Source organism: Danaus plexippus, chromosome 30, assembly GCF_018135715.1.
Source record: "Danaus plexippus chromosome 30, MEX_DaPlex, whole genome shotgun sequence".
Taxonomy (NCBI): Eukaryota; Metazoa; Arthropoda; class Insecta; order Lepidoptera; family Nymphalidae; genus Danaus; species Danaus plexippus.
The window spans coordinates 291194-316694 of NC_083557.1; the positions used below are offsets into that span (position 1 = coordinate 291194).

The 25501-nt window shown below is 45.0% G+C and overlaps 3 protein-coding genes and 1 long non-coding RNA gene across 15 annotated transcripts in view; 3 read left to right on the forward strand and 1 right to left on the reverse strand.

The window, feature by feature from the left end:
- LOC116776567 (mitogen-activated protein kinase-binding protein 1-like) overlaps nt 1-15716 on the forward strand; it is a 59281-nt gene extending 43565 nt beyond the window's left edge. For 6 of the 12 annotated variants that reach the window (XM_061525560.1, XM_061525566.1, XM_061525564.1 and 3 more), the window contains exons 12-36: nt 109-224; nt 480-684; nt 1015-1149; nt 1398-1508; nt 1676-1765; nt 2126-2256; nt 2464-2592; nt 3048-3170; nt 3433-3596; nt 3677-3762; nt 4328-4444; nt 5298-5384; nt 5506-5627; nt 5984-6122; nt 6199-6343; nt 6661-6770; nt 7178-7304; nt 11377-11478; nt 11962-12086; nt 12302-12443; nt 12941-13033; nt 13353-13460; nt 13765-13881; nt 14153-14251; nt 14609-15716. In XM_061525560.1, the coding sequence (XP_061381544.1) occupies nt 109-224; nt 480-684; nt 1015-1149; nt 1398-1508; nt 1676-1765; nt 2126-2256; nt 2464-2592; nt 3048-3170; nt 3433-3596; nt 3677-3762; nt 4328-4444; nt 5298-5384; nt 5506-5627; nt 5984-6122; nt 6199-6343; nt 6661-6770; nt 7178-7304; nt 11377-11478; nt 11962-12086; nt 12302-12443; nt 12941-13033; nt 13353-13460; nt 13765-13881; nt 14153-14251; nt 14609-14748 (3063 nt within the window). In that variant the 3' untranslated portion in view covers nt 14749-15716. Of the gene's footprint in view, nt 1-108; nt 225-479; nt 685-1014; nt 1150-1397; nt 1509-1675; nt 1766-2125; nt 2257-2463; nt 2593-3047; nt 3171-3432; nt 3597-3676; nt 3763-4327; nt 4445-5297; nt 5385-5505; nt 5628-5983; nt 6123-6198; nt 6344-6660; nt 6771-7177; nt 7305-11376; nt 11479-11961; nt 12087-12301; nt 12444-12940; nt 13034-13352; nt 13461-13764; nt 13882-14152; nt 14305-14608 lie in introns of all 12 variants that reach the window. The other 6 variants (XM_061525570.1, XM_061525561.1, XM_061525567.1 and 3 more) reach the window with 6 other exon arrangements.
- Nucleotides 7315-11370, forward strand: LOC133319814 (uncharacterized). Its single transcript, XM_061525572.1, has one exon. The coding sequence runs from the start codon at nt 7650-7652 to the stop codon at nt 11196-11198; it is 3549 nt and encodes a 1182-aa protein (XP_061381556.1). The 5' UTR covers nt 7315-7649; the 3' UTR covers nt 11199-11370.
- On the reverse strand, nt 15019-17663 carry LOC133319815 (uncharacterized). Its single transcript, XR_009753306.1, has 2 exons — nt 17543-17663; nt 15019-16218 (listed from the first exon to the last, which is right to left on the reverse strand). It is a non-coding gene; the product is annotated as an uncharacterized LOC133319815 (long non-coding RNA).
- On the forward strand, nt 16914-25166 carry LOC116776531 (cullin-2). The gene is made up of 13 exons (XM_061525573.1): nt 16914-17053; nt 17406-17488; nt 18490-18614; nt 19127-19222; nt 19383-19476; nt 19834-19908; nt 20136-20306; nt 20621-21073; nt 21308-21415; nt 21951-22190; nt 22547-23153; nt 23404-23510; nt 23591-25166. The coding sequence occupies exons 2-13, from the start codon at nt 17426-17428 to the stop codon at nt 23750-23752; spliced, it is 2301 nt and encodes a 766-aa protein (XP_061381557.1). The 5' UTR covers nt 16914-17053; nt 17406-17425; the 3' UTR covers nt 23753-25166.
- Nucleotides 25167-25501: the final 335 nt, after the last annotated feature.

The window sequence follows — 25501 nt, forward strand, 5'->3', positions numbered from 1 at the left end:
CCAAACTAGTCGGATCAAGAAGTGGGACTGAAATATATTTATATTTGTATTTATATAAATATATAAAATATATTAAAGGAGCGCCAATCAATGTTTGCTAATTTCCAGGAATTAAGCAAAATACTGTACATCGACCCCGAGTTAAAGTTCCTCAAGGACGTGGACCTCACCGCCACCAGCGACAAGGACAAGTCCAAGACGTACGACGATAAAACCGGTGTCAGGTGTGTATGTGAGTGACGGAAAGTGGTGGTAACAGTGGGTTACGCTGGAAGACATAACTATTTCAAACTACCCACATTGTCCCCACATGACTCGTGTATTGGTATAAACATATATATTTTTCATTTCATGTAAGTCTCTGTGTGTCCTAAATTGCCTAAGCCTATTCCTGTAACCCGCGCAAAAAATTCTCAATGAATCGTCAGTGGAACATTTTGTCCCGCGTCTTTTTAAATTATTATATCTATACATTCCAGATGCGTGCGCGTGTCGCCGTGCGGTGAGCACATCGCGGCCGGGGATCGCGCGGGGAACGTGTGGGTGTACGATGCCCAGGGGACCCTGCTGCACACCCTGGAGGCCCACGATGCTGAGGTGTTGTGCCTGGAATACAGCTGCCAGCCGCAGTTACTGGCCTCCGCCTCCAGGGACCGACTGGTGCATGTGTTCAGTGTTGATAAGGTTAGCGTCGTATAGTGTGAGGTCAACATGGGTCTGTGAGACCCGGGTGTATTTTTAGCTTACTAATATAATATTGTATGATAAACGCTAACTTTTATATTATTTTATGTTTCTCTTATTAATGAATCATTCTTATTATAAGTTTTCACTACTTGACTGGTCTCAACACGGAGTGCACAAATGTCATTAAAGACAAGCACAGTTTACATAAGTTCATTGCTATCAGGTAACACAAACAGAGTCAGCGTTGCCAGATATACTACAAAAATAATTTGCAGCGCAATCAGTTACATAACCGAAGTCTTAAATTTTAATTCAACATAATTCCAGGGCTACCAGATCCTCCAGACCCTGGACGAGCACTCCTCGTCCATAACAGCTGTCAGGTTTCTCAGTTCTGGAGCTGGTCTACAGCTGGTCTCCTGCGGAGCGGACAAGACCATACTGTTCAGACAGCTGAGGACGGTGAGCCGTAGAATCATATAACATATTATAATATTTTCGTAAGCCCTGGACAATACGTTCCCTGTGTAGAGGTAGCTCCCCGGGGAACAGAAGCTCTCGCTATACGCACGTGTGTGTGTTATAGAGAGACTTAATGAGATATTAAAATGATACAATGGAGTAACATTAATGCGGAGACCATGCCGTTCCGCCATTAGGGTCTCGAGCCTCTCCGTCAATGCCTGTATGTGTGTCGTTGTTCCCCCCAGAACCCGGACGGGAGTTTCCAGTTCCAGCGCGGCCAGAACGTGTCGGGGCGGAGCACCCTGTATGATATGGAGGTGGACGCGGGCGGGCGGCACGTGCTCACAGCCTGCCAGGTACGGTAGACGTGTGTCGTGGTTCAGGCGGCGCTTGTTGTAGTCGTTACGTTTTAAATGTATTTGTAGGTATTTACTGTTTCTGTATCATGAGACTGCTAACTATGTCGAAGTGTCCGGCGAACTGCCGTATATACACAGTGTGATATAATGATGTGTGTCGGCAGGACCGCAACGTGAGGGTGTACAGCGCGGCTCACGGACGACACACCAAGACCTTCCGGGGCACCACGGCGGAAGACGGGACCCTCATTAAGGTCGCTTATATATACATGATAATGTTCTCCCTCATACGCCAACTCACAGTTTCCACAATGACGATGATAACTTTACAGAACATTGTCTTTATTCTAGTAATTTTATTAGTTTGAAAGGTTTTCAATATTTTGTTACGGTTCCCTGCAAGAACAACCCAAGGAATGGTAATGAATAACGTAATCACAACATACGGGATGATGTGACTTGTGGGGGAAAGTTAGATTGTTTGAAGTCACACCCACGACAGATGGCGCTGGCGGGTGGTAAACATATCCAGCGTCTGAGACCCTAAGAAACGAAACAAGTCGCCGGCGGAGCGAGACTGGTTGTACTCATTGAGGTGTGTAACGTCGGTGCAGGTGGCGTTGGACAGCAGCGGCATCTACCTGGCCACGTCCAGCACGGACAAGCTGCTCAGCGTGTACGACTACTACTCCGGGGAGTGCATGGCCACCATGTACGGACACTCCGAGATCGTCACCGGCCTCAAGTGAGAGCACACACACACACACACACACACACACACACACACACACCAGCTTGACTGTCCATCTTATATGTGGTGTGACGTCACGCGACCAAACCTCAGCACATGTTTTATTGCACCGCCCCCGCTCTCTGATCCTATGCAGACCAGTATTCATAATATAAGACTTGTAACTTTCTACTGTTGATACAAATCGTCTGTCTCGTCAAGGTTCACTCCGGACTGCCAGCACCTGATATCGGCGTCCGGGGACGGGTGTATGTTCGTGTGGAGGGTTCCGCATGACATGGTGGTCACCATGAGGGCCAGGCTCGCGCAGCAGGCCATACGACATGGACGGTAGGTGGTGGTGATGGCCGGGGGGGGGGGGGAAGAGGGAGTTACCATTATGATAGTTAACGTGTTTTGACCTCTTAACTAGCTATAGGATTGTTAGAGTGAGAATGTCGAAGCTAAGCGTTTCTGTGAAAAGCAAATGAACACAAACCTCTGTTGTAATACTAGCAGGTAGCTTTAGTACACAGATCCGCCGCCGGCCGCTGGTGGCGCTGTGGTCGGTTTTCTATTTCCTTATAATCTCGCTTTAAATAGTTTACTCAATGATCTGTGCTGTATTTGTTTATCATTGCTTATTCTCTTATGTAATTAGTGTTCTCAATAGAATTTTTCTGCATCTAAGACACGCGAGGACGTTTTTTAATAAATTGAAAAATTATATCACTTGGAATTTTTTTACCATTATCCGAACATTACGTATGATGTTCCTGTGATGATGTGGTGTTTCGTGTCCTCAGTAAGGCGCCTACCAACGGTGCGAGCGTCCCGTCCAGTGAGACCGAGTCCTACTGGGGCTCCCCGCCGCGGGACGTCCCCGGGGCCGCGGAGACCTTCATGGCGCCCGTCGTACCCGACTACACGTGAGATACCACCACATACATTATATTAATACATACGACAACAACTAGCATTCAATGCGCCGCGCGTGACAGCTCGATATGAAGAGCAACGGGAATATGCTCTCCCAGCATTCGTAGGTGAGAGTCATGCTGGCTGAGACGATGAGGCGATGAGACGATGAGGCGAGCTTACACGTCATATTTCCATTCCAATTTGAATATAATGAGCACGCATGCGTCAGAACGGGTTGCCGCTCGTCTCAATGAAGCAAGGTTGTTTCAGTCTCCGTGTTGGCCGTCTTCCGTCGTGGGCCAAGAAGAGCCTGGGCGACGAGCTGGTCTCGGGCGGGCCGCCCGCCGCCCCCCCGGCCTCGGCCCCGGCGCCCGCCGCGGCGCCCGTACCGCTCGCCCGGGGCAAGTGGGCCACGAGGATACTACCGCCCTCTGGTATGGCGGAAACATACGAGATTTATACATAGTTTTTTTCGTTCAATATAATATAGTCTTATAAATGTAACTGTGTGCAGACAAACGCGTGGACTCCGACGGGTCCAAGGATAGCTCCATAGATAGTGGAACAGACACCAGGTACCACGACAGGAGACACAAACAGGTGAGAGAGAGAAGGAGAGAGAGAAATGGAAAGAGAGAGAGAGAGAGAGAGGGAGAGAGAGAGAAAGACGGAGCATATACAGGATATGTATAGTTTGACGGGGTGTTTACAATGTATCTAAACAACCAGAAAGCTATACTCCGGAAGTCGCAGGTCCGATCCCTGCTCGTGTGTGAGTGTGTGTGTGAGTCTCCTAATACCGGTATATAAATATCTGTTGAAGGATGATCAGGATGGTATGTAGCTTCTATATGTGCCTGTGTGTATGTGTGCGTGCGTGCGTGCGTGCGTGTGTGCGTGTAAGTTGTACAAACGGCATTAGCTTACATTTTCGTTGTATGTTTTATGTCCTCTGTGTTACTACATGTGATGTCCGGTAACTAACGGATCCCCGCCCCTCGCTCAGCTGTCGGTGGAGGTGTATGTATGTCTGTGCGCGTGTGATGTGTCATGACACGCGCGGTATTATAACCCAGTGCGCGGCCGCCACTAACCCCCGTATACACATATACATGTAACGTATTAACCGCTGATCCGGTTGTGGTCTCCGACGCTATCCGAATAGAGGCCGAAGTCGCTGAACCTGTATCAGCTGCCGCGGGTCGAGGCGCTCTTCAGAAATTTCGATGCCAATATGAGGGCGACGCACGACATACTGTCGATATCTCCCCGAGTAGAGAAGGTTCTTTTTGTTTAGTTTTTTTATCTTGTTTGGCTGTCCGCTTGCGCCACGTGTGTCCGTTGCGTCGTTTGCTCTGGAGCGTTGCGTTGCTTGTGTTCCGTTGTCATTGTTTCTCATATACTTCATAATCAATCATAAAAGCACAGACGAAACGAAACGACCTCCAAACGGCCGTGAAGCAGAAAATACTTATCGAAGTTTCAGTAAAAATATTACGAAATAAACAACTTAGTGAGTTTAAATAACTATAGAGAGGAAAAACAGCGATTGTAGATACACTTGTGACCTGGACGATAATAGAGAGATAAATAAAGAATATTATTACCTTAAAACATTCACGATAGAAAAAAATATCAAATATATATATATATATATATTTTACAATGCTAAATATATGAATTTTATATAAAAAGAAAACTTCCCCGCCAGAGAAATGTATTATTTTTACTATATATTGAACTACAGCTAACCAAAGAAATGCATTCCTAATGAATAACACCTCCACGAGACGCATGGGAAATATATTAACGCTTTGCTTTGTGATGAACCTAACATGAACACCCAGGGGCTCGCTGGACACGCTCGTCACTAACCCCGCCGCCAGACTCCAACACTCATGAATCGTATCGAGCTCGGATTAACATTAAAGCACCTCGCCCGCTCCCCGCAGCCCCCCCACGCTCCCCGCAGCCCCCCCCCACGCTCCCCGCAGCCCCCCCCACGCTCCCTGCAGCCCCCCGCGCTCCCCGCAGCCCGCCCCCGCGCCCCCCGCCGCGTCCTGTCGCTTGTTTTATTCATTTCTTTGTTTATTTTGTTTCGTTCTTTTCTTTAATTATGATTTAATTCTGCGAAGGTTACGTTAAGTTTAACCCAAGCCCGTCCCGAGGCGCGGACCCGTCACCACACTGACGACTCCTCGTTAGGGAGTCTAAAGTTCGAGGTTAGATCACATTTTATTTGATTACTCGTTACTCTGTGAAGACGGTCGTGGCACCGGTGAGGGTGCTCGAGTGACGACGGCGGCTGGTGGTGGGTAGTACAATGTCCCCGAATGTCCTCAGGATCAAGAGTCCACGGAGCATGACGGCGATGTGGAGGACATATCCGATGGCGAAAGGACCTCGTCCTCGGAGAGGGGCAGGCCGACTTACTACCCGGGGAACAACGACGACGAAGTGCCCAGGTAAGACGAGCGACAAAAACATATAGGGTTTGAAGTAGGCGCCAGAGATACGTCACACACAGACGCCAGCGACTGTGGCACACGGAAGACACCTGCGGTCGGTCTTGGACCGAAGGATAGTGACAAATAGCTTCCCAAAAAAATATATATATAGATATATAAAATGAAAAGTTAGGATAAAGTTTACAGGTTTACGAACAACACTTTAGTCCTAGTATTATACTTAAAGACTCAGTCGCCACTAACTTTAGATACGCCCTCTCTATTATATATTAATTCTAAATCGAGAAGTCAATGTATACGTCTCATATCTCGATAGAAATTTGTTATATAAGTTTAAATTCTCCCTCCACCAGCGAGTTCCTGGTGAACGCAATGGACGCGGCGGAGCTCCGCCAGTCCGTGCGTCGCGCGCGTCGCTGGGCGGCGCCCCCGCCCGCCTCGCCCGCTCCGCCCTCGCTGACGGGCTCGCCCAGAGACTCCGACGACGACGAGGTGGGTGGTGTAAGATATAAGCTAGAATGGATTCGTTATATTTGTCTGGCTGGAAGTACACACGTTCCGTCGCTAGGTGTCGACTCCGTCCGGGGACAACGCCGACCGCAACCCGCTGTCGGGGTCGTGCGAGTCGCTGGACACGGTCGGCAGAAGAGAGAAATACATCAAGTCTGCCTTCGACAGCCTCAGCGGGGTGGACGGAGACACGCCGCAAGCTGGTCGGTATATATAACACACGAACACACACACACACGCACACACTTATATATAACTGACTATCCATATCCGCTGCTACACGAGGCGACAGTCTTAATAACTTAGCAAATACCCGCTTGAACGGGAAATAAAAGCATAATCATCGTAAGCTGAGGCGTCGCCGCGTCGGTTCAAACGAAAATCATTAAAATCACGAACTGAATAAGAAAAGATGATTTTACTCAGCTGATGTATTATTTTGTAGAGCCACGTCTACACGCGTGACCCGAGCTCGATCACTTGACATGAATCTTGATGTACAAACTAGTATATATTCCAGGCAACAGGTCGCTGTCCTCGCAGCACCGCGCCCCGCGGGACCCTGACGCCGCCCGGAGGAGGGAGGAGCTGCAGCGGAGGATACACGAGACCAGGAGACAGCTGGAGACGGTGAGGAGGGGGTGGATGATTGGATGAATGTAGAGAGGCAACTGGGTGCCCATGATGGTGGGCCAAACTCGCTGGAAGCTTTGCGTTTCATATCTGACCTTTTTGAATGAGGATCCACCGGCGTGTCTGTGATTAGTTTCTTTGATCATGAATTTGTGGAGTGAAATCTGTTGAGGAAGTATGTTCGGGACCGATCTCAGGAGGTATTTTTCTGATAGGAATTGAACTTTGATCTATATTTCGAAGTTTCTGTTATTTATCATCTAACTTCTAGTTTGTCCGTGGACTTGATGCTATTTATACAAATATCATATATTTCTGATCTCTTTAAACTTATTATTATAAGTTTCGTGTTTGTGTGCGCCGGAACTAGTTGGAAGATAATAATATACATTGAACAACACCAGGTGGCGTTTCGATCGAATCTTAAATCGAGCCAGTCGACGACGGATCTGTCGTACATCCCGGAGAAAGATGGCTCCCGGCGAACTAGACCGCTGTCTATGGCCGTGACGAGCAATAACAGACAATTTGGTAAGTCTATAGTTAGTTGTAAAACATAACGGAGACGTTTGAAAGTTTTAACGACCAGAACAGGCGCATATATTTGTACGGAAAATAATCTGTATCACAGCGGAGCGAACAGACACCCGTGATGTCACGCCGCGTGCATTTGTCACATATTTTCTATTCATTCCTCTAAAACCTGAGTACATCGAAACAAGTCCATTGTGGGAGTCGCGCGAGACTCGCCAACACCACGCCTAACCAATCGCTAGGAACCATTCATAACTAATATCATGCCATCACTAACCAAATACTGTTATTCCCTTATGCTGGCCAGGACTCACTAAAGCCCAAATATGTCCCGAGGACAATATGGACAGCTTGAATTATTTCGATAGTCTGAATTATCAGAATCTGGACTATCGAAGTAAAAACCCCTACGCCATACCCGCGAATCTAAATCATAATATAATACCGGAGTACTTTGGCCGCGCACCGCCGAGTGTCCCGCCGCGCGCGCCCGCCGGCAGGCACGCGGACCTGCCGCAGCAGAAGCCGACGGCTGTGAAGGAAAATCAAAAGCCCCTAGCGTTCACCATAGACATGAAGAAACCGGTCTCTAAGGTTTTCACCAGGCTGTTCCCGACGCCCGCAGACGAAAAGGAACCGCCCAAACTACCGCCGAGGAATTTCCATTTGAACCTAAACGAGAAGCCTCAGCTGAAAAGTCCCAAGCCCAACGCTCGGAGTATATTCAAAAATTACAAATCCTGTCCAGTGTCGCCGGTGTCCGAGGAGTGCAAGTGGGCGGATAAAGTGGAACAGAGTCAGGGCAAGGGCAACGACACAGACAGGCAGAGAGCGGACGCCAAGAAGAGGAACTCGCTGAGCTTCTTCGTTGGTCTGGATAAAGCGAAAGACAGCAGGAGCATTGTGGACACTATAAAGAGTGACACGGAGAAAATGATAGCGGAAATAACGAGGAAGTACGGAGATCTAGACGAGTACGAACCGGGGCTGCATGAGGACTTAGATCTGCAGCCGACCAAGGAGGTCGACGATAAGGACGACGGAAACTTCTCGTCAGACTCACTAGAGGACTGCAGTCTCAGTCAGGACGTTAGCTGCAAAAATAAACTTCTGTCCAAGAAGATATGTAAGAAACATAACAAAGCGAGAGGCGGCCTGCCGAGGCGAGCCGTGTCCAACTATGAAATATATGGCGCGTACGATCAGCCAGCGGGTCCCTTGAGACTCGGCGGGTCGGAGAAGAGTTCGACGTTGCCGCGTAACATGCCGTCGAATCTAGACAACATCGTAGATGAAGACGCGAACCTCACTTGTGCGATGTACAGGTGTCAGAGCGTGCTGACCAAGCGATGCGTCACCAGGTCGAACGAGTCGGTCCTCAGCGATCATTCTAACTGCTCGAGTGTTTCCAACGAGATATTCCTCAAGTACGGCAACGAAGCCTCCTTCCAGCAAGCCAAGTTCGCAGACAGCCGATACAATCTGAACGGTTCTCAGAACTGTTCGTTCGAGAACCTCAACGAACCGGACATGAGTTACTTGGAGAACCACAGACACAGCAGCGCCAGTTTCTTCCTGAATCAGAAGAAATATATGAAAAACAGCTGCAGCCAGGAGTCCGTGCTGTCCGACGAATATCTGGACAACGACATGCAGATGTCGCGGACCAACTGCAACTCATTGGAGAGTGTTCTCTCCGACGACTCCGAATGCACGAAGAGCGCGCCTCTAGAAATGTTGTTCGAGGCCGCGAAACCAGGCCGTCATAAAAATAAATGTGCTGGAGTGACCAACAGCCAAAGTTGCTACGAATTCGACAATCAATCGAAGAGTTACGGCTCCAGTCCGAATAATGTTCAGTATTTGACCGGATATATGTACAATAATTACTTCCAAGAACCTTCTAGTCCGCGGGCGGATTACAAAGAACCCAATACGGTGGTAGCGTCTAAACCTCCGATAAACAAAGTCTACGGCTTCGACATACCGACAGGAGAATTCTCAGGACATAAAACAGTCACTCGCTCTAAAAGCTTATACGATTCGTCGTCGAAGCAACCTCCGCCAGCAAAAAATATAGCGTATTACTTCGACGGGAACAACATACAGCAATATAAAGCGGAAACTAAAAAAGACGAGATACCACGATTGAGTAAAGTAGACGAGATTCCTCGGCTGAATAGAGTCGACTATATGGCGAGCACCAGCAAGTCACTTCAACCGAAATTCGCTGATAAACACAAGTACAGGAGTGAAATGGAAGGCTGTGACAACAATGCGATGGTGAAGTCTAAGAGCTGCAGCTTCGAGGTGGTGCTGGAACCGGCCTCGAAGCCGAATCCCTTGAAGAATTTAATGGAAAAACGAAATTCACACGTCAAGAAAAATCTACAGAAGTTCGAGGAACAAATACGAAAGAGCTCTCAGAGTAAAGTTAGTAAAAACCAGCTCAATAAAGAAAAGGCTAACGTAGCCAAATATAACAATGCCACGAAAAGCCTGGAGAGGGATTCCGGACAAAAGATCGGCTACACTAAAATAACTATGGAATTCGTACCGCACAAGCCGCCCAAGCCGATCAAGAGAACGTCTTCTGTTAAAATGAATAACCGACTGAAGGCTGGCTTAGAAAAATCTACCTACAGCTCGTCCATATCCTCACAGTACAAAGCGAAGTTAGATGGTTTACAGAACAAGAACTACATCTCGAACAGGAAACAGGAAGACAAGAATTCCAACGTCGAAGACCCTTCGGACAGCACGGAGAGAACGTTCGACGTATTCGTCAAGGAGAAAGATATTAACGAAAATAGATCCGAGATACAAATGGACAGCTTGGAAGTTTATGCGATGCAGAGAATAGAAAGGATGAATCAGGTGAGCATGGACTCCCTGGACGTCATAGAAGACAATCACGACTTCGCCAAAGACTCGTTGGACTACTACGGAGACCAAGATAACAAATATTATAATAAGGTCGTTAAAGACAAATCTAATATTAATTACGTCAAAAATGAATTAGACAAGCCCTGCAACAGCGGGCACCACATCGCGTCCAAAGAAAACATAGCGCCGGGATTCAGCGACGAGGTGAAGAAGTTTAAATACATCGAACGCAAGCTGGAGATCATAAACAAGCTTGTGGAGATGGAGGAGCGGAAGATACTGCAGGAGAAGGTGTTAAAAGAGTTCAGGATGAGGCCACTGAGAGCTAACATCAACGACGGGAAGGGCGTCGTTAAAGTACTGTCCAGGAAATTCGAAAAATTGGCGACAAAACAGAGTACCGTGCCAAATTTTGCATCGCTGACCCTAGAGGAAGCCGATACGGACACCGAGAACTCGGATAACAAAGAAATCAAACGGAATTTAAGTCTTCCCGATATCTTGGACATGGATCAGATCGGTCTGACGGTAGGCGGAGTGGACGTCTCCAACGAGGCCGGTAACACCAACCTGGACGTGGAAGAAGAGGTCCCGGAAACAAAACTAAATAATACATTCCAAAACGTAGCGAGGCCTCTGAAACCACTGACGCACAGAGTTTACAACGAAATGGTCATACCCAAGACGGACGTGCACCTGGACAGCGAGAACTACGAGTCGTCCACCACCAGCTCCAGCTGCACGAACTCGCCTAAACGTATATCTATATACGGGTTCAACCGACCGAAGACCCCGTTCAGGAAAATATTAAGGGCTCCGACGCCTCGCGTGTGTTCAGAGACTCCGTGTTATAGAATGAGGCCGATGTTGTCAGGGCCTGGCGTCAGGGGTCTGTTCCGTAAGCTCCCCGCAACACCCGTCCTGCCTTCGAAATTCTCTCCACTAACAGGTTGGCTCGCATGGTTAGATGTCGTATTGTGTAGCGCCTTCTTATTTAGTTCCTAGCGCGTCACACCCAGGTCTTGGAAGTGTAGTGATGTACCGCCTTCCATCACAACACGTCACAGATCACCGCCTCGTTTTTGCGGAGCATGTTTTTGGTTCATTATTTTTATTTTGCACGAATTGTCAGTTTTCGTTAGTTTGTTATCCGATATCTTATAAACGCATGTGTAACGAACAGCACGTAATCTCCTGTCTCCCGAGGAAGAGACCGGGATGCGACGTGCCATATCGCTCTCAGACCTGGCAGCTAAACCTGTCCCGGCGCCCAGGACGCCGCAAGGTTCGTATTGAAGGTGGGAGGTGGTGGGAAGTATGCTCCGAGACTGTATCGGTGGGATGTTACTGGTGGTAGGTGCTAGGTGGTGGGAATTATAGCGGTTACAAAGTATGAGCATAGAGACTTACAGTAATCAGTAGACTATCGGGTCCCTTGTAAGGAGGTTTGATTATTTTATTGTATTATTCTCCTCGTGTTATCTCTCGCTTTTGAACTGTCTGGTTGACAAAGTGTTATTTTTCTTAATGTTAGTTGTTATCTGAGACTCGGTTCTTGTAGAAGCAGTATTGATCTTAATATTAATATTATTTTTACTTTCGCTGTTTTGTACTAGATATTTACGTTCGCATGCATGCATGTTTTAGCCGATATATTTACAGCTTGCTCTTGTCTAATTTTTTTATATTTCATATGTATATATAACATTCTTTCTCTCTGCATTCTGCTCATGGATCATATGTACATGTAATGTTTAAAACCCGCCAGGCGCATCGAAACCGGCTCAGCCGAGTCCTAACGGCAAATCGCCGAGTGGGTTCGTGAGGCCCGCGCCGCGGTACAACGGCAAGTCCAACATGACGAGGAGCTCCAGCGTAGGTGTCCTGAACCAGGTGAGGGGTTCGTGAGACCCGGCACCGTCTCACGTGCACCATACACATATCCTACTCTATAGCACCAGCACAGAGACCTCTGTTTGTGTAACTAATGGGATTATTGCATATGTAATTTTGATAATATGAGCCTAAAATATGAGCAACCTTACATCGGGACAAACAAATAAATTTATCCAATATCAATGTACTAACTTACTAATGATTAAAATCAGAGCGACTCGGAGTCCGACCCGCCACACCGGACCCAGGCGGCCAGTTCTCGCTCAGGTCTCATGAGGCCCACCATCAGCTCGGCCAACAAGGCGGCCGCCAACACGGCCCGGAGACGAGGCCTCGCCAACGCTTACAGCACAGGTGAGCAACAACGATATCCTCCTTTTAACCGACTTCAAATGAAGAGGTAAGGAATTAAAAAACTATACAGTATGAAGACAGAAAAGCCTGTGTGACGTGTGCTCCTGGATGCTGGATTCCAACGAAGATATGGATGTGGATGATACATCCAGGTCCAGGAATGTCCAGGTGTACGGCCAGCTCTTGATATTTATTACTTGATAATGTCCCCTTTCATGAAATAGAAGACACACCAGCAGGAGTGAGAAGAGAGGGTGTGAGAAGGTCGTAGATAAACCATATCACTGTAGAGTTAGCTGATAATTTCATGTAATCTGTGAACACCCTGTATGTTGACGTCACTCAACTTGGAGCCTTAACATTAACACAGTTGAAGCGTATTTTCATTAACACGAACGTTAGTTTAACAAACGCTGACCGGACGTCAAGTGTAGCTGCCCTCCACCAGCCAGCACCCGCCACCGTAACCCCACGTCCTAACTAATCGCACGTTACAGCGAGCGTGGCGCGCTCGGAGTCCAGCTCGGAGGCCGAGGGCGAAGCCCCGAGACCGCGGGCCGCCTCCGCCGACAGGGCCCAGAGGAAGATCGGTGAGTGTCCAGCGATAGCATACTATAGGGCTCCGACTGAGGACTGTTTGATTGGATTCAGTTACTGTCACGTCCAAAAAGAAGTTCTTGTTCGCCAAGCATGTCTCGGTGCCAATACATACTTGGTATCGATTCTTCTTCTTCTTCTTCTTCCTAGCGCTTACCCCGCCTCGTGACGGGTCCGCTTTCCGTATTCTCTTCTTCCACTCCCGTCTCGCTCCGTCCTTGACATCTTCTACATAGTTGCTATTGGTTGTGAAGACTGATTCCTTGTGGAGCTGGTCGCGGTCTCTAGTGTGTATATAACGTGTGTCGCCAGGAGGCCGCAGCGGGAGTGAACGCGACATCTCGTCTAAAGCCCGCGAGGTGACGGCGCGCCTCACGAGCCGGCAGCGGCCCAAGCCGGAGAACGCGGGAGACAATAACAGTATGCATATATATAATACACTTACAAACACATCGGATGTATTTATAGTTAGTAAAGTGGTTGGGCCGCGGTGCCGTCAGTCGCAGCTTCGAGTCCCATGCGTCTCGATGCACTTTATTCTCTATTTTATTAAAAACATCGCTCGTATTTCATTAGAGCGATATTTTCATTATAAAAATATAACATTTTGACTGTAATGCAAAAATTACTAAACAGAAAACGGCTGCCGCTTGGTTAAGCATCTATTTTTATTCGGTTAAGTCAGTTAACAGCCGTTTAATCGTCATTTAATCCCTCGTTCCAGTGTCACCGTCAGCTCTGTGCGCGGCGCTGACCGAGCAGCTCACCAGGACGGCGGGAAAGGTGGCCGCCTTGTACCGCGCGCTGCAGGACGACCCGCGCTCGGACGGAGACATCAGCGGTCCGTGGACACACACACACACACACACACTAGACACTACACAGACACACACACAGACAGACAAGCTGTGTGTGTCTGATTACTTTTTATCTCACTTTGCTGAGTCATGAACCCTTTGTGCCGAAATATAAATGACCTCACCGAAATTGTTAAACAGATTTTGATGATATTAAATTATAATATAGCTCACATATAAGAATAACTTGCCTGACACATACATATATATATCGGTCGCAATTGATAATGTAAACTTATATGTAACATGTAACAGGTCTAGAAGCGGCCATCCTGGAGACTCAGAAGGTCCTCAGGAATGCTGTGAGTCAGAACGGTGAAGAGGCGGCGAGTAAAGTGGAGCACTCCGCTAAAGGCAGGTTAAACTGTTGATTGACAAGTTAGCGTTGTTTGTGGACCACTCCCGAGGTGAAGTGAAGTGAAGTGCCAAATATATATTGACACCTGTTCAATGAGTCACGTTACACACGCACGCACACACGTACACACACACACACACACACTCACACACACAAATATATATATATGTCTCTGTCTGTCCCAGAAATACAGCTCCTTACATATATAAATATTAAGAAATGTGTTATTAATGTGGGAGTTTGTTTTAATTCAGTTATTATTTGTATATAAAATAAGATCATACAAGAAACTAAAATATTAATACATACAACAAGCTGTCCTTCCTATTATAAGCTTACTTCTAACTCCCCAGATGTGTCTCCGGGCCACCCAGCCATGTCATTGATAGAGCAGTACTCTGACATGTTGCTGAACATGATGCAGAACAAAATGGTGAACCAGTTCTCCCAGAGCCCCCAGAGCCTGCCGCCCACCGCCGGGGAGGAGAGCTAGTGATAGTGGTCGTAGTGTTGTGAAAGTTAACTTTGAAGCTGCCAGCGATCCGTAGCTTACAGCACTAGTGTTCCCAAATACAACTACCATTAGTGATAAGGAACGGTTTAATGTACGGAGTTAAGATAACTAACGAAGCGGTTGCACCGAGGCGTTGAGTGGAACCGAACGTACTGGAATCCGGATATGAAGATAATGGGATATGATCACCGATGATGGAATTGATGATGGAATTGATGATGGACATGCAATAATTAATTTTGACATAAATTTTTCATAACAATAAGCCGACGAGTCACTTAAAGTCACTGTTTAATGAATCACGTAAACGAAATGCAACTAAAGAGTCCTACCAAATAAGAGTTCCGAACCTGTATGGGAACGCGAGGGCAGACTAACACGTTCATGTAAATGATACCAAGCTCGCCCCTAAACACACAAAACGATACCTTAACTCGGCCGCGTAAGGTTCGTTATACATATATTCATGAATCGTTACCCTAAACTAAGCTTACCGTCTGTCTGTGTGTCACAATTAATTTTATTTCTATTGTAAATATCACGGGAGGGCCGCGGGGGTCGCGGGGTCGCGGGGGTCGCCAGCCGCCGGCTCCGCGCGGGGTCGCGCGCCGTTGTATATATATTTATTACTATGAATCATGTAATGCCATTTACTAAGACTAACTACATATTACATTTTATTGCATTTGTCTGTAGTTTTCTTTTATTTCGTCTTCCTTTCTTCTTTTCTCGTGGATTTGTGCTGGAATTGTAATGTATCATGATATCTTTGTTGTAATTCTTTCTCATACTATACGATATACTATGTAGTTGTCGCATGACGCTTCCCGGACACTAGTTCCCGCCATCGTTACAAGATGGCGGACTCGAAGCTAATATTGGACTATTTATGTACGTTATGTAATGTACATAAGTAATTTTTATATCAAATAAAACGATTAAAACCGTATTGTGTTTTATTTTCACTTCATTGTTTTTAAAAATAGTGACGTCAGCACTGATGTCACAAATGCTTGTTCTTGGTTATCGTCAGGCTCGTAAACAGTCGGACGAATCCTTACTTCCAAAGACGTCGGCTGCGGAGGCGGTTCCATCCATAATGATTAATAACGTTCATAAAGCTATTCGCTCCGATCTATGTTTATCAGTTGGCCGAATCTAGATTTCTAATTTTTCTGCATAGAAAAAGCAAAGATGGCGCCAACGTTCATAAATTCATATGATTGTTTTGTTTTTTTTATCATTAAACCATCGTTCGGTTGTGACGGTTCTATGTAAAATGCATAACTCAGCTCGAGTCACGGCACGATAGTTTTCTCATTGGAGCATCTGTTCTACGTTATTAACTGTTATCCGGCCCAGGTAATGTCTACGTTGTTCCACTCTTTCTATTGCATTGTCAGTGAAATATATCTTTAAACTATTGCTTGACATGTTCGGAAATTGTTTCTGAAAAGATATTGAATATAAATTCGTTCACAAACCTATTTCCTAACAAACATTGAATGTACAATAAGGATTATAGGTTAACAAACTCTCGAAAATATATTTCTACAGTATAATTGCTAATTAAATTAGAAATTAGAAGTTTTTGCAGCTAAAACTAGGTAACGGAATTTTGTTTTATACTAAAGGATATTTTATAAAATAAATCCAGTTGCCATTGATTATTTCTTGCGCGGTTGAAGGTAGACGAGTAAACCATCGACCCTATATAAAGATGTTCCATGGACTATACAATTTAAAATGATCGAGATTAATCTTCACCAGTCCAGTTCATGGAATAAGAATATCTAGAAACAACAAATAATACTCGGCCCCAGATGTAATAACGGTAATAACCTACACGATGACTATTTCATTTCTCACAAGAAGTTTTACAGAGTTTCCTTTGTGCAGGACTGCTGAATTGTTCGTAGCAAATATTATAGTCCAGTGTTTATATTGTTACTCTTTGAGTGTTATCCTTATCAAACTTACTTATATCATTTAACAGAATATAATAATTTCGAATTAAAGGGATTGATATGATATATTTATTCGTTATAATTAGACTGTTCAAAATATTTTTTTTCTTGTAAGGTACACTAATCCTAAAAGCCCAGAATCCAAAACATCATCTGTCACATATGAAATAAAAAAAATATGTCAAAAAATAAATTGCATTTCGCTAAGTCGCAAACTTCACATATTATTTTCATTTGATTATGTTTAACATATTACGAAATTAAAACATATTGTCACATAATTTTTAGACTGCTGCATTGTAAACGCGGGTAGCAGAGTGAGTAGATGCCACTGAGTTTTTATAGAATGTGTTAATGGCGTGTTATTTATCAAGTAGCTGGATAGTGCTGAGTAATTTCAATCTTATGTTTGCTGTATTCGTCGTTGTCACGATGCCAAGATCGTTTTTCAGGAAGAAAAGCACAGGGTGACCCTCGACCCTTATTACAGACATCCCCAAAACTCTCAGCAAATTAAAAACTACGAGACTCTTAATGCTATCGTCGTAAATAGAAAATAACCCATTTACTTAATACCTTCTACGAATGAACAACAAAATAAAAATAGATTAGAAACCGAGTGATTCCATTGTATTGAGTACGATATTAACATACATTAACATTTTGTAGGTACATGAAGTGTTGTCCAAATGATGTCATTAAAGCCTAGGAATGTTGACTTTCAAGAGACTTGGGCCACACTCAAGGAAACGGTATGCACTATATTTTTCATATAAATATTAAATTTATAACTAGGAAATACCTACATTAATCATACACAGAATGCCCACTAAAATTACTATCAGAAGCATAGGAACACAAGTTACTTCAATCAATAAGAACTAATTTATTTAGTTTAAATCATTGTACTTCTATTCTCACAATTTGTTAACACAGACTAAACTTTTCTTGTGTTATTTTTGGACTGTAGATATATATACGTAACAACATTCGTAGTACTTTTGGCATAACTGGCTTACATATATACAGCATCGTATAGTGACTTGTGATCAATGCATGTCTTTATAAAATCACAAAGAATAAATCCAATAACTCAAGTTTAAAGTACAGAAAATAGATAATTAACTGAAGTGTAAAATGTGTGTCATAATTTGACGATTTCAATCATCATTTAAAGCTACTCAAAAATAAAAAAATACCGCAGAATCTATTGGAGTTAAAATTCTATCACTTGATGTACATTCAGTGAATCCCCGTAATTCAACCTCTGTGTTCTGCGCCTCCTTTCATCTGATGTGTAGTATTATTTTGTTAAAGAATATTTTTGAAGTTTATCGTCCTGATTCTCTTTGCTTACTCTGAATTTGTCTACAAGTGTTGGAGGTAGCGGAATGATTTGTGCTTCAGAGTACATCTATATAGAGTTTTTCAGACACTAATCAACTATTTTGTAATAAATTTTAAACTATATAGTCTTAGGCAGTAATATATAATCAGATATATTAGACAGTCTGACACTCATGTAACAAATGATTGTCACATCTATCTCTAAGTACCACAAAGACTAACACTTAGTGTATAATGTGATTTATATGAACATGTACTTATTTATCAATAAGATTGTATCATACAAATGTTTAAATAAGGCCGTGTATGTTAATACTTTTCCTACATATTTTTATTTACACTCAACATTTCTCAACATAAGTCAAGTTTATAGCGCCAGTTAGTAGTGCAGCGTCATGTGTTGCAGGTGGCAGGAGTTGTAGGTCTCCGGGCTGTGGAGCGAGCTGTGTGGAATACACGCTTTTCTGATGTCTACGCTCTGTGTGTGGCCCATCCCGAGCCTCTGGCTGACAAACTCTACGATGAAACAAGGTCACTACAACTTTTATACACTAAGACATACCTTGAAATGATTTTCTATATAATTTTAAACTTTTATTAGTATCTGTAATTATTATTAACTCATTTTTAATAGTTTCCTGTATTTAACTTAAACTGAACGCCTGCTGGCAGTGACTCGCTGACCGACTCGGTTATCCCAAATAGTTTTACCGTCACTCAGATGTCTGTATGTGAAATTTTTTGACTCTAAATTTACTAGAAAAATGTCTTAAATCAACTAAGTTATCCTCAAACCTGCCGAGAGGGTAACCTTTTCTAAATCATATTGATAATTTCTTACTATTAATTCTTACTAAGTAAGGTTATACTTATACATTATTATCTAAGATAAAAATACAATGAAAAAAATCTATTTTGTACAAATTTGTGAACATTTTCTTCCTAAGAGGCTTCACTGTATAAATGTCTATATATATGTGAGGTGTAGATTCTCATTATTTGTTACACCACCATCCAATTCATCCACTCTTGTTCTGCTGCAGGAAGTTTTTGGAAGAACATGTGGATGGTTTGCTCCAGCGGGTGAAAGGAAACTGTCAGTTGGAGAGCAGCGACTATAATGATGGACTCCTTAACAGGCAAATTACACACACACACACACGCACACGCACACACATATATATATATATATATATATATACACCAAAATGAATAAAATTACACAATGTTGTTTTCTTTGGTTTTACCTGTATAGTATTTTGTTTAAACTATCTCTTCACCTTTGACTCCCTCCATCAGGTACGTGTCCGCCTGGCGCGAGTACAGCCAGGGGGTGGGCTACCTCAACTCTCTGTACTCATACCTCAACCTGCAGCACGTCAAGAGGCAGAAGGTACTTCGACATTAATGCGGAAGTTTGTGAGAATTTGTGTGTATGGATGTTTGATATTCCTTTATACAAAAACTGCTGAACTGATTTTGATGCAACTTTACAATAATGTAAATCAGACATCACAATAACACACAGTCTATATCGCATCCCCTCCCTCCGTGTCGTTGCTTCAGGATCACACCCCGACCGACGTACCGAGTGTGACGTCACGCGACACAGACTATACATGTCGCTGACAGTCGGGTCTCGTGACAGATGTGTATTGTTACAACACTCTGAGTTCTTGTCTCTGTGAGCCCAATTCAAAAATTAAGGCAATAGAAGTGGCGGTCATAAACTAGTGTTGTATATTTCCAGGTTTCTGATGCTGAGATAATATACGGTTCCTCAGCGACGGTCAGCTGTCCCGAGCACGACTCGCGACAACTGGAGGTAATTAACAACTGAGAATTAACAACTGTGTGACGTCACAGATACTATTTTCTTTTTTTTCTTCTCATTCCTTATAACAACTTAAACTAGCCATGTCCTCCATCAGACCATGACTCTGCATTGGAGAAGCTTTTCTTTATAATGTTAGGGATAGTTCCAAGCGTTTTCAACTTCTGGTTACCTTCACCTGGCAGTTCTGAACTATCCTCTTTCCCGTCTTCCTCCAGGTCGGTGAGCTGGGTCTGGTGACCTGGGAGCGCGTTCTCGTCCAGCCCCTGTCGGGAGCGCTGTCCGCTCGCATCGTGTCAGCGCTGGAAGCCGCTCGAGACACCAACAGCACCTCGCACGACTCACACGACGTGCTGCGAGCCGCCATACACAGCACCGTACATGTACAGGTACGGAGACATACACACAGGCTTATACACACACATGGCTGCCATATGTAATCTAATATTAGTAAGAAGAAGTGCTTGGCAAAGAATATTATCGAAAATAGTACATATATAGATTAATAGTGCATGGAGATAAATTTTTTAAAGATATGGCCCTTAACCGCGAGCAAAATTTTTTATATACTCATATAGAAGCTTATAAGAGAGAAACTTTGTTGTGTTGGCTTCAAACGTGTTTTTTTTATATATAATAAGGCTGTATACCAGTTAGCTGTGGTAGATCTCATGATCTTCTTCCTCATGCTGTATCTCCTCAGTCTTTTCGAGTCCGCGCTCCTCTGTCTCTGTACGAGCGCTTGGTGCTGGAGCCCTTCCTGGCGGCGGCGGGGGCGCAGCACTCGCGGAGGGCGGCGAGGCTGCTGCAAGATGGCGACGTGTCGCACTTCCTGCAGCACGCCCTGGCTGGGCTGGAGCGGGAACTGAATCTGGCGAGGAGGTTCCTTCACACGACTTCACTAGAACCGGTCAGGGGTTGCTACGAACGGGCGTGCGTTCAGGCGCATTTGGGAGCCCTGCATGCTGATGTGGAGCGACTGCTCAGAGAGGCCGCCGATGGAGACTCCGAGGCCAGGAGGCTGGATCTGAGGAGGATGTACGCCTTGCTGCGGCCACTGGGGGCGAACGCTCTGAGGCCGTTGGTGGACGCGGCGCACCAGCAAGTGGTGAAGGATGGGATGGCGCTGCTGGACGAAGAGCATCCCAAGGACGAGGTACGGTTATACTCCTTGCGTCATATCTATGAGAATAATATAAAGAGTATCGTTCGGAGGAGCTCATTTATTTCTACCAAACAGACAAACCAATTTGATTATTTTATAGCTAGTAGGAGATAATTAGTCGTGCCATAAGACGGAAGCCGTCAGGCGTCAGGCATCTCTTGGGTCGAGGCGGGCGCGGTGGAAACTTCATATAATTACTGTCACGAGTGTCTTGTACGTTTGCAGGCTCACTCCCACTTCGTGTCAGCGATGCTCTCCCTCCACAGCAAGTACAACGCGCTGTTCGCGGACGTGTTCCAGGGCGCGCAGCCCTTCGTGGGGGCGCTGGACAAGGTGCGACCAGCGACTATACAGAACCATCATTCTAATGATGGACGCGTCAGGCCGGCCGGGAAGTACGTCGCACGTTAACGAACGAGGGAGGCCGTCACCCACGAGTGACGGCGTGTGGCAAGGCTTGGGGGGGAGAGTTTAGTGACGTCACAAATTAAAAAGCAGTTTTTGAACGTGAATTGAAAACAAACAGCGACTCGCGGTGGCTGGGTTCTGTTTGTTTTATTAACAGTTCAACGTTCCTTGCTTTCTTTAGTCCGTTCTATAGGTTTCAGGAAACGTTGGACTTTATGTTGATTTTGTTAGACTATTATTTAATGAAAACAAGTAAAAAATATAAGAAAAATAGCTGTTTTCTCTCGATCGTTTTTAAGTATATACTTAAATTAAAAAACGTGTGACGTCACATCAGGAGTGGGGGAGGGGTTCGAAAGTTCTAAAATTCGTGTGACGTACTTCACGACGGCCGCTAATCACTTTTGTTTCTCATCACATTTCTGGAACATTCCTCTATACATGAGTCTGGGAATTCCAGGCGTGTTCAGCGGTGGTGAACCGCCGCGCGCCCGGCGAGTCCTGCGCCCGCGCGCCCGAGCTGGTCTCCCGCTACTGCGACGCTCTCCTCCGCCGCCGCGCCGCCGAGGACGCCGACGACCGCCTCGCCGCCGCCATAGTGGTCTTCAAGTACGTCGACGACAAAGACGTGTTCCAGAAACACTACGCGCGGGCGCTCGCCAGGAGACTCATACACCAGCTGTCCGCCAGCATGGAACAGGTGAGGATAAGACGCAGGCTGTGTGGAACGTAGCAGATGAAAGGGTCATTTATATCAAAAAACATAATATACTGCCTTGGACGGTGGAGGTGAGCTTTTGACGCGTTTAGATAGGGTCCTTAAACCTACACCTGGTGTAGTCCCAGGCACTGTCGAAGCTCCTCTCTCTGCAACGATGGACCCGGCACCCGCACGGTGGATCCATGGAGTGCTGAGAGGTTTCGTCTCATTAAATTGGTTTCTGCGTCATGACCAACTAAATCAATGTTCCTTAAAAGAGGCGCTTTTATTCATAAAAAGATATTCACTTTACTTTAGAAACGAAAACCGCTTCACTATTCCGTCAAACATTCCAGGAGGAGGCGATGATAAACCGTCTGAAGGCGGCCTGCGGGTACGAGTTCACTAACAAGCTACACCGGATGTTCACCGACGTGGCCGTGTCCGCTGACCTGAACGCCAAGTTCCAGCAACACTTACGGGACCACGACCTGTCCCCGGGAGCTGGGTTCTTCATCCAGGTGTTGCAGGCGGGCGCTTGGCCGCTCGGTGGAGCCATGGCGCCGCTCGCACCCCCAGCCCAGCTGGAACGCCCGGCGCGTTTATTCGAAGCCTTCTACAGGTCCTCCTTCAGTGGCCGCCGTCTAGCCTGGCTTCACCACCTCTGCACAGGTGAACTGCGAGCTCGTCACGCCAGTAGACTCTACCATTTGAGCGCCACGACTCCTCAATGCGCGCTGCTGCTGATGTTCGAGTCGGTGGATGTTGTTTCGTCGCGAGAGGCGAGAGACGCCCTCCAGCTGTCGGGGGAGAGCTGGACGCGGCATCTGCGACCGCTGCTGGACGCGGGCCTGCTGATCGCCAGGTCCAACGACGAGGACGGCGACCTGGAGCTAAACCTCAACTTCTCCTGCAAGAGGACACGCATCAGACTCACCTGCGCCGCGGCGCCCACTAGCCAAGGTCAAATATCACAGTTTGTATGTGAGGCTAATCGTTTTTCAATAGTTTACAACCAGAGGACCTCACGCTGGAACACAGGACATCATGTTTACTAGAATCAGGCAATAATTTACTCAAAATCAATACAAACATTCATCAAATCATATTTTTTTGCAATTATTATAAATTTGAGTGTAATTTGTCTTATGAACATTATTATTTAGTTATGGCAACATTTCTATTATATATATATAATCATATCTAATTGCAGGTGGTAACCCTGGCTCAGCTACAGGCACCACCGAGCCCACCCACTGCGACGACGACAGGAAAATGTACCTGCAAGCGGCGCTCGTGCGGATCATGAAACAGAGAAAGGTACGGACAAACATACAGGACTGTTACCATCAAACCCAACAATGACATGTCGTCTATATTAAACATGCCACTTGTTACAGGTCCTCCGTCACACAGAACTGATCCAAGAGGTGGTATCTCAGGCTAGAGGGTCCTTCGCCCCGTCAGTGGCCATGATAAAGAAGTGCATCGAGGCCCTGATAGACAAACAGTACCTGGAGAGAGCCCCGGGCACACTAGACACATACTCATACCTAGCTTAGGCGACTCCATGTACCCAAACCTCAGAGAACCCTCACAAGTCACACACAGTACATGATAAATATGTGTTTGGGTACAGCCGAAGTTAGATTACACTTTCCATTACTAAACTGCATGTCACTGTCGATACATCAAATCTGTTCCCGCGAACCACAACATTCTGTTTGAGGAATTTCAAAAGATTTAAACGAATATATGAATGCCAGTGTCCGGCTTGTTGCTTGACCGATCTAAGATGCTACATCTCATGTGTAGTGTGAGTAAGACATGCCACAGATTATATTATATACTATATAACACAGCAACTGTATGTTCTACAAACGGAAATTTAAAAATCTTGTTTGTCAAGCAAAATCTGTTACCGAACGGTCATTTTGATGAACTAAAGTTTCTCACTGTCAAATATATAACAACATGATAGAAGTCTTTTCGCTGTTTCGGACGCTGGTTAAGAATCAATGTAAAGGTTAATAAATTTTAAACTTGGAATAATTTTTTCCATTGAATTACATAAAACCATGCTACAGATCGATAAAGAAGAGTAAATAAATAACTCAGGTACACTCACACAACCTGTAGAATAAATAAGAGTATTAAAAAAAAACACGACGGAGCGCTTTAGAGCGCTTTCACACTGCACTCGTCTAACAGTACACACGAACGGTCCGACAGATATTAAAAAAATTGTCATTTATAATATTAAAAATCACATAAAAGTATTAACTTACGGAAAGCAATATGTATGAATAGTCAATTTACGAGAAATGCATATTTTTTGATGGCAATTCATGTTAATGGTTTGAATTTAAGAAATATTAAATACGGCTTGTTATACACTCGCATCCTTCCTACGCTTTAAACTGTTTGACTTCTATACGAACCAAACACGACAACAGACGGACAAACGCACCCGGATAGCTTATATATGTACAGCGTTCGTCTCATTCAAACCTACGACGGGATTTGACTAACAAAACATTTTATTTGTCGCAAAGAATTAGTTATTTATAATAAAATTAAGGAGAGTTTTTTAATTATACAACCGGGGTTTATTTGTGTAATGGCGTGCGAAGTGCTTTAATGTAAAACGCAACATTTTATGAGTTCTTCGCACGAGACGTTTCCCAATGCAATTAAGTTTAGCGCCGTTGACAGCTGTCACATTGGTCTTTTCGTCTTGGCTCTGAAACGTCAACGTCAATGTCAACGTCAAACTGTCAACGTCAAGCTGTCAACGCGTCTGTCAGGTTGAAGCGAAGCCGTTTCCTGGGTCTACACGAAAGTGATAACAGAATGATGAAGTTACTGTTTCGCCCCCCGTCGGCGTCGTCACTTCTGTTGGATCTCAGCCTCGTACAATATAAGTTTTATTATAGGATGTTGTAATAAATAAAATTTTTAAATGGAAAAAAACTATATCGGTGTTTTATTGAACCTGCGCGTTAAACACTTTATGTGTTGCGTAAAGTAAACCTTCACGGATTGTTGTTTAGTTGGTTGCGTGCTTAAAAAAGTATGTGAAATAAAAAATTGTGAATTAATTTCACACTAAGTAATATTGCAACGTACAACGCAGCGTGTGATAAGGCATGTATTAAAAATATATTTTTGTAGGCTGTTAGATAAAAAGTGACACAATTTTTATTAAAACCATTAGTTTATTGACGACGTCTCACTTATTTATTCTTCAATTCAAATTCCTTTCGGGCGACGATCATTATATTAACGCTTCTTCGACTTGGGCGCGTCCG

Excerpts from the sequence above, each read along its gene's own strand:
- LOC133319814 (XM_061525572.1), top strand. The coding sequence starts at position 7,650 with ATGGACAGCTTGAATTATTTCGATAGTCTGAATTATCAGAATCTGGAC.
- LOC116776531 (XM_061525573.1), top strand. The coding sequence starts at position 17,426 with ATGATGTCATTAAAGCCTAGGAATGTTGACTTTCAAGAGACTTGGGCC. Across the intron at positions 19,477-19,833 it reads AGCACGTCAAGAGGCAGAAG|GTTTCTGATGCTGAGATAAT; the intron begins GTACTTCGACAT and ends GTATATTTCCAG. Across the intron at positions 21,074-21,307 it reads AAGAGCATCCCAAGGACGAG|GCTCACTCCCACTTCGTGTC; the intron begins GTACGGTTATAC and ends GTACGTTTGCAG.